The sequence below is a fragment of the Podarcis tiliguerta genome, assembly GCF_965153285.1.
Source record: "Podarcis tiliguerta genome assembly, chromosome: 4".
NCBI classification, from domain to species: domain Eukaryota; kingdom Metazoa; phylum Chordata; class Lepidosauria; order Squamata; family Lacertidae; genus Podarcis; species Podarcis tiliguerta.
In genome coordinates, this window is record NC_139537.1 from 75,637,630 (window position 1) to 75,646,830 (window position 9,201).

The 9,201-nt window shown below is 38.0% G+C and overlaps 1 protein-coding gene across 1 annotated transcript; it reads left to right on the forward strand.

Annotated features, from left to right (window-relative positions):
* Positions 1-1,362: 1,362 nt before the first annotated feature.
* Positions 1,363-8,905, forward strand: LOC310676324 (F-box only protein 36-like). Its single transcript, XM_083438157.1, has 4 exons — positions 1,363-2,996; positions 3,382-3,490; positions 7,595-7,767; positions 8,200-8,905. The coding sequence occupies exons 1-4, from the start codon at positions 2,901-2,903 to the stop codon at positions 8,362-8,364; spliced, it is 543 nt and encodes a 180-aa protein (XP_083294283.1). The 5' UTR covers positions 1,363-2,900; the 3' UTR covers positions 8,365-8,905.
* Positions 8,906-9,201: the final 296 nt, after the last annotated feature.

Consider the following 9,201-nt stretch of genomic DNA (forward strand, 5'->3'; position numbering starts at 1 on the left):
AAATACATAATAAAAATAAAAACAACAACCCAATAGCCCCCCTAAAAAACACATTTTAAACATAACCAAGGTTGTCATAAACACTAAACAAAACACCAAAAAGTACACAGCCAAACTGAACGATTTCCACGTAAGTCATAAACAGATCTAAAACAAAGATACAAAAAATTACGGGAACAAACTCCGCCCCAACAAAATCCCCTAAACTATACATCAGCCCAAGAGTGTTCAGCAGCCTCAGCTTTTGTAACTGAAGTCAGTCTGGGCCCTGGCATTTGAACTTTGTATATAAATAGCACATATATGTGTGTTACATCTCATTTGTTGCAGGAGGGAAGGCTCCACAGCTTTTCTCCATAATGAATACAGTGTATAAAATATATATATACACACTAGCAGGCTTGTGCCCAGCATTGCTTTGGAACTCTAAGAAACCGAAAAATCTGTGAGGTTTTGAAAGGTTCAGTCTTGATTCAAAGTGGTTCCCAGTTGTATCCAAACATAACACAGATGAAAACCTTGATCTCAGGAACCACAACGCTAAATCTGGTTAAAATTAGTGCGATTTTGAAAGGCTCAGACTGCCATCTTGATTCAAAGTGGCATGCAATAGTATCTAAACGAATAAAAAACCCTGCTCTGTATCTCAGGAACTATGCAAAATTTGGTTATAATTTCTTAACGGCTGTCCAAATGCATAAGACAAACAACCTTTCAATATATATTAAATATTTGGCAGCTGATAATATTACCTGAAAATAATCATGCATCTGATGAATTAGAGTCTTAATTCCTAAATGCTTATACCTCAGTATTCCTGTTAAGTTCTTAAGGTGCCACAAGACTATACATGTATTCATTACACACACACACACACACACACACGTAGATTCCTCAAAGTGCAGTGTTTGCTGACCTCTACCGGCTGATAACCTAAAAACAACAGTAACAAATCAGAGCTGAAAATTTGAAACATCCCTATTTGTATGGGGAAGAAATAATATATTTCTGCAACTAAAATGTATAATCTGGTGTTCTTATGTTACAAGAAAGGAAACTATTTTTATTACTTTGTTGTGTTGCTGTTGCTTTTTTTTTTTTTTAAACCATGCTGTGATTTATTATTTGTGCTACAGTGGTACCTCAGGTTAAATACTTAATTCGTTCCGGAGGTCCATTCTTAACCTGAAACTGTTCTTAACCTGAGGCACCACTTTAGCTAATGGGGCCTCCTGCTGCCGCTGCGCCACCAGAGCACGATTTCTGTTCTCATCCTGAAGCAAAGTTCTTAACCTGAAGCACTATTTCTGGGTTAGCAGAGTCTGTAACCTGACGCGTATGTAACCTGAAGCGTATGTAACCCGAGGTACCACTGTACTTTGAGTTATCTACACATAAAGGAGCATCTTTCCCATTATCAACAAGCAGGTAAGGCCTTGCTTGTAGTGCTATTGACAGATGTGATGTGATCTGTGCAGTGCTGCAGTGCAGGGCCTCCTCTGTCATGGTGCCTTGGTTATGGAATTCGCTTCCATTAGAGACACATATGTCCCCCCACCCCATTGGTTGCTTTCAGACGTCAGGTGAAGATGTATCTGTTACTTTGAGTGTGGATGAGTTCAATAACTAGGTTATCTGTTTTAAGAGTATCTGTTTTATTGAAATGTTATTGTCAATGGGTATTGGTTTTGTGGTTTTAACATACCTATTTTGCAAGGCTTTTGGTACTTAGCTCTGAAGGATATTAGTAAGAGGATTATTAACCATATTGAATCCTCCACAAATCCATGTGTGTAGGTTAACACAAAGAAAAATGGTGTGTACCTGTTTTTAATATGTGGGGCTTGCGCATAAAGTAGCAGAATTTACATTCCATCATTAGGCAGATTTTGTGAAGTATAGGAATAGGTTTTTAAACTTAAAAAAAAAATATTTATTATATTCCAGCGCCTTAGGGCAGCTGACTCCCTTTCCCCCCTTTTAAATGAAACAGACCACAGACTACAAGATAAGTTTTTAAAAAATTACTTACAGTTACAGAGACTTGCATATTCCTTAGTAACAACAATAAAATGCAGGAAAATTTTCTTAAATGTTGTGTTACCAATATATTAATGATTTTAATTACTATTACTATTTTATTATCTTTGTGTTGTGTTTTAATATGGTTGTTATATATTCCTGCCTATAATAAATAAATGACAAACAAACTGAAGTTGACTCAATACTGTATAAAATAGAAGTTTTTAATAGGCAGCAGCTACTACATACTAGATGTAGGTTGCCTGCTTGGGTGGGGTCTAAAAGTCACAGCTTGGCCATCAGAAGCTAGCCAGTGAACGAGATGAAGATCTGAGTTTTTGCAGCTTGTTGTTCTAAGGCTGTGTATTTTTGGGATGACGATGACAACAACTGGTGTTCCTTTAACAAAATTCATTGTGTAAATTAGTTAATGATTGCTTGTTTGATTTTGTATGCTCAGTTTTGAAGCCTAGAAAAAAAAAGATATGTTTTTGTTTTTTAAAAAAGAAAGAACAAGAAAAAAGTGCTGTCTTCTTCCAAGCTAATTGACTCTCTGGCATCTGTTATACTACTTCTGGAAAGTGGGGAGTGCAAAACATGCTTATGAAACCAGCGGGACTTGAAAAAAACAATGCATGCATAGAATTAGGCTGTGTTTTTTGTTTGTTTTTAATATTATCCTCCTGGTGATATAAGTATTGAACACCTGAGTCCTCCTTGGGTAAAGAACCTGAGTTCAGGAATGCAAACACTAGCCATGTATTTATAGAGCACGTGGAGTGGTCTGAACTCAAGTCCTTCTCGTATAGAGTCCATAGAAACAACCTTGGGAGTCTGTGATCTCTATTGCAAGCTGAAAGCAAGTAGACAGTGTCAAAATGACTTCCCTGCTGCAAGAGAAACTCTACGAAGCTCACACTCAGGCACCTCCTCCCAGCAAAGACTTCCATCACTTGACCATCACAAAAAATGAGGTAAAAAAATAGATAGATTTAATGCTCTCCCTGGTTGGGATGTGTTTTACTGAAGAAAGCCCAAGAGAGGTGAGAAATCTGCATTTGTTGGATAAAGGCACAGGGTCTTTGCCAGGAAGAAAAAGGTGGGCAACCCCAAGCATGGTTGTTCAGGCAGAACAACCTAGGGAAAAGCAAGGGAAAAGCAAACAAATGGTGGTAATCCTATCATTGTTTGCTTTTCTTTTTTTAAAGAAATGCAATTAATTAATTTATGCACAGATCTAGGTCATTACAAAGTCCTGCATTTTCTGCTTTATATCTGGACTGACTAGGCTTTTGACAAAATAAAACAGGACATAATAATGCCCAACCTGACTCATTATTTTAAACCTGAACGTTTTAGGTTATCTGGCAGTCCTGGAGGATTACATTTCGACCAGATCGAGAAAGGATTTGCCCAAGAGAAGTGAAGAAACCCCATAAAGATTTTCTCTTGGATGAACCATTACACAGCAAGTATTGAGTGGGCAAAGAAATAATAGAATTTTGATTACCCACCCCTCTGAAAAAATGGTTGTTGTGCTGTGTCTCATGGTCATATTCACGCTTTTACAACCTAACCATGTGCATGTTGACTCTGAAATAAACCCCAGTGAATATATGGGACTGTCTTATAACAGACTGATCCTATGTATGTTTACTTGGAAGTACATTGCATTGTTGAGGAGGATTTACTCTCAAGAAAGGGTGCATAGGATCACACAACCTTGGGGCGAATATTTGGGCTGCAATCCTAGGCATACTTCCATGGGATGAAGTGCCATGAAACTCAGTTTGGTATTACATCTGAGTAAACTTGCTCAGGATTGGATTTCAGGTCTTAAATTTATTTTGACTTTTCTTATTAATAAACTTTGGCCGTGCAGGTGGAACATTCGTAAAAGTGAAACACTGAATTCCATCCACTTACTGGGAGTAAGACCCATTGAATTCAATAGGACTTATTTCTGGGTAGACACAGTTAGGATTGCGGCCTTGGTTGTTTGTGAATAGTCAGAGTTACCTAAATGCTCCAAGTGCACTAGAAACATAAAGGACGCCTGGATGGTTAAATCCAGTTAAACTTGACTATAGGGTGCGGCGCTCATCTTGCTTCAGACCGAGGGAGTCGGGTTTTGTCCACAGACAGCTTTCTGGGTTATGTGGCTCTCATGACTAAACCACTTCTGGTGTAACAGGACACCGTGACAGAAGTCAGAGTGCATGGAAATGCCGTTTACCTTCCTACTGCAGTGGTACCAATTTATCTACTTGCACTGGTATGCTTTCGAATTGCTAGGTTGGCAGTTTGAAACATAAAATGAGATCACAGGAGCGTAATTGAAAACCTCAGATAATTCCCGAGTAGTCCATTTCATTGTTTTTATTTTTGTATTTATATTTCGGATTTTCAATGGTTTTGTTTGTTTATCTGCCTTTACATTCCTTCTGGGGATAGAGAATTTAAACTACAAATTATGGTTTAAGAAGTCAGTCTGAATTTCAGATCAATATAGGATGGCTAATGTAAATAAACTGGATGGTAAACAATTGAGAATGACTGCATTGGGCTCTCAAAGTAAAATTACTTATTAAAATGCAGGGGGAGACAAATACACAGTGGTTAAACATACTAAGTTGCAGCATCAAAATACTTTTAAGCAAGTGAAAAAGGAAGCTAGTACTAAATGTCAAACTTACATGAATACTAAAAAGGGTTCTTTTTTTCTCCAAGTGTGCTCTACTGATGGACCAGGTCTATAGAAATTATCGTCTAATATCCCATTCTGTAGGGCAGGGAATATGTAGCCCTTTAGGTGTCATTGGATTCAGATTCTCATCAGCTGCAGCCAACATAGCCAGTGGTCTGGGATGATGAGAGTTGTAGTCTAGGAGCATATGGAGGGTACCATGTTGGCTACCCCTAATATAGAGGATTTTTTTTTTTAATAAAAACCCTGCTAATTCCTTGTCACCTACTAAATCAGTTTAATTATTTCTATTTAGTTAGAAATTATACCCCATGCTAAATGGAGTTATCCCTGCTCAGCAGTTGCATTATTGACAAAAGAGTTTCACTGACAAAGTCTCAAGGAGAATGACATCAAGACCTACAGTGCATTGGCTTACTTCCTTATCTTCCTGTTTCCTGGCAAATAGCATAGTATTGCAATATGCTGAATAATGTTATCAACCAAGGTCATGCTATACAGTAGAACAGAACATTTAGTCAGAGAAAAACAGAACATCTCTAGCGGATTTTTTTTAATGTAACCCTCAATTTGCCAAAAAAATCAATCAGTAGCCATATCGAGCCATAATGCTTAGGCGTAAACTAGGCATAAACTAGTCTTGCTGCAACTGATAATCTCTCCTCGCTTCTTGGCTCAGTGATGTTGGGAAAGATGAAGTTAGTGAGCAGGGAATTTCTGAAGGAAAATGAAAATGAGAGGTGTGCCTTAATGGATTGTTGCAATCCCCAATATGTAAATCAACTTTAATTTTTATTCAGTGGGAGAAATATGTCTTATAGGATCAAAAGAGCTTTAAAAGTCAAATCTCTACATCAGTTCTTACAACCACCAGTGACATAATGTCAGGGCAGGTGTCATGTCCTCTACCAATTGCATGACAGGCGGATGCTGCATGCATAACTCCATCCAAGTCGCTGCAAGCACTCAAAAAGCAACTCTTGCAGCAGTGTGTGAACAGTCAGTCCAGGAAAAGTTCTGAGTGGCACTAGCCTTGATACAATCACCTGGGGCTGAAAAGAGCCAACTTGTAAACTACCCAAATAAACAGATATAACCAGTGCTTTTTTTCTTTAAAAATGTTTGGAGGTACTCTCATTTTCCTATTCATATCAGAATACTGCCCCTCAATGAGGCCAAACTGAGATTCACAAAATATTTAGGGGTATGCATACTTCTGTGTCCCCCCAGAAAAAAAGCACTGGATATAACATTGACTTTTGAGTACACATGTGTGTTAATGGCACTTAACCAGCATAAGCAAACCATCTTGGGATGGTTACCATTTGACCCCAATAGGGTTTTCATTGGTTTGTTTTGGCAAGTTAACACTAAACCATTTTTCTTTCTTGATATTGTCACCACTTCTCCCTTTACCAAATGCCCATTGCACATGGCTCTTCCATGACATTTGTAGAATCGGATCTTAACTCTGACTTAGAGTGCTTCCAGAATGTCACTATTTTCAGGAGGGATTCAATCATATACTAGCAAATTAAAGCTGATTTGGAACTTTTGTGTAACATACCTGCTTTGTCAGAGGATTGAGTTTTTTTGTGGAAAGCATGGGACAACTCTTTCTTCACCCAGTGCCATCCAATCTCCCCGCAAACCAATCAGGATGAAGACTTTAAAAGAGGTTGTCTGGAAGTGGCCTTAGTTGGATATTAAGCATCAGTTGGATGTACTTTGAATGTATGGTACAGATCTTCCCAAACTCTCATTTTTTCCCATGGAAATATTTCACACTAATGGAATGCAGTGTTAACTGCCAAGCAGTTAGTACATTTACTCCATAGGGTTAAATTTAATTTTGTTTTGTCCCCTGTTGCTTTTTAAGACATTCATTCGTTCTATAGACTTAGCTGTTTGTTCTGGTTATGTACTTAACGAATAGTGATAGACCACATGGTATGGTAGCTATGGAGAAATCCATTTATCATTCCTAATACCTTAAGCACACACAGCAAGCCTTCGTGCCTTTCTGATTAATATAATTATACTTCAAGTCAATTTATATTTATATTTGGAACCTAAAAGGCTTCCAGAGTGCAAAGGGCTGCAGTGTGTGCATTGTGCTTAAGAACAAGAATTGCTTTAAACATAGTTGGTGAGTGCAAATAATATGCCTTTCAGTATGACATGCCTGGGCAATTCAGAATTAGTATTCTACTTAATGATTATCATGGCAGCTTGCCCTTTACTCTGTTCTAAATTGCCTATTCTTAGTATGATAGACTGAATTGCCCTTCTTGTATCAGGCTTTCTACCAACGCACAGGACTTATCCTTATCTGGCTTACGGGTGCTTCCAGAATATTGTTGTATTCAGGCTTGATTCAATCACATAGTGGCAAATTCAGGTTGCAGAATTAAAGCTGATTTGGCGCTCTTGTGCAAGAAACCCACTTCTCCACAAAAATTGACTTTTTACAAGAAGGAAAGTGACAGGGAAATGCATTGGAAAGTGCGAGTTAACAATTGCTTGATATTTAACTTTCCTATAAACAAATCAGAATGAATGCTCAATAAACAGGTTATCTGGAAGTAGCCTAAGTTTCAGTCCTCACAGTCATCGGGTATCATATTAATTATATTTATTAATAGAACAACCATGCAATCCTATATATACTCAGAAGTAAACCATGCTGAGTTCAATGAGCCTTACTTCCAGGTAAGTTAGGAAACAGCAACAGAATGAAGTTTCTCTTTCTTCCTCTTTTTTTTTTTTTTGTATGTGCCCTTTCCCATTTTGGCACAGTGCCTTTCACTTTGGCAGTATTCCTGTTTAAAATCTGTTTGCTTGTATATTTTTTCATTTACTCAGAACAAATGCAAGCTGTCTTTGGGAAGAAAACGCTAGACTACATTCTCAGCTTATGTCAAGGACGCTATGACTTCCTCCATCGAATTCCTGACCATTTGATCATATACATCCTGTCATTTCTTAATACAGAGGATATAAGGCAAATGTCACAAACATGTAAAAGGTTTCGACAGGTAAAAATTCTGACAAATATGTAATCTTGATGCAATCTAAATAATTTTAGTAATATATAGACTTGGTTTAAATGGAGCTTTACAGAAGTAGCAAATACGATCAGTTACCTGTGGCAGTTACCATGTAGAACCAGAATAATATGAGCTTAATAGCAGTGGCGTAGCGTGGGGGGTGCAGGGGGGGCCGGCAGCACAGGGCGCAACACCTGGGGGTTAGGGTTAGGGGGCGCAAATCCACGGGTTAGGGGGTGCAAATTACTTGCCTTGCCCCGGGTGCTGACAACCCACGCTACGTCACTGCTTAATAGTAGACCAAAAGATTTGCAAGTTATGTTGTAGTCTGAAAAGCAAACAAATACATTGTAAAGAAAATGAGAATCTGGCCTACTCACACGTATTATGTATCATATATTGCAAATATTTATCTTTTAGCTATGCAATACTGAAGAATTTTGGGAAAGAAGAAAAAGAGTGCAAGATAAATACACTCTTGATATACAAACTGTCAAGGTTTCAGCTTACAAGAAGCCAACTAATTTCAGACAAAGACCAGGCTTTTTGCCACGGATGCAAAGAAGGCAGACCACATTCTTCTGAAATTGATTGCAGATTATCTTGCAAGACTCCTGCATTCCACTTCAGCTAAAATAATCTAGGTACAAAAACTGTCTTCCGAGGCAAGTCTTGCTATTTCAAAAGTTCACCAAGCTGGTACACAGGAATGAAAAAGCCTGCACCCAGTGATGCGTGTAACAATATACAGAAGACAAAGCCGAAGCTACAAAGTGACATCGTAAAATCTTATTCATAATGAAGAACACACACCATAGTAATGCATAGGCATTTTTGGACAATAAACGCTTCGCAGCACCAGTGAGCTTTGGATCACATACTCTTCATGATGCAGACGCGCATGGTGTTTCCCTTTTCAGATGCCTATGCATCTGTGTGTTATAGAAGCAGCAAGAGCTCAGTTCACCAGCAGTAAATGTAGGGAAATGGCTTTTCAAGTTGTGTGTTCGTTTACTTCTCAAAAACATGTTAAGATGTTGCAAATAATTGCACAATTTCTCTCAAATTCAGAAAAACAAGCGAGAGAGAATCATGTGTATAAATAATAAAAGTAATGTGAGATCCAGTAGGTTCCCTATGTTTCTGCCTTTTCCAGGAGAAAGTGCACAATACAGTTTTAATCATGTGCTGAAGACACAACTCTTTACCTTGGCCTTTGACACTTCAGATGTAAATTTTTTGGCCACATCATACTATTGTGAGAGTAATTTATTTTAAATTCTTTTAAATGTATTTTAATTGTGACCTGCCCTGAGGCCTTAGGGTGAAAGGCAGTAATACATCAATTTTGTTGTTGTTGTTACTAACTTTTGGTCTAGTTTTTCTGGTTTATCATCTGAGAAACAAAAGAATAGTTGAAAT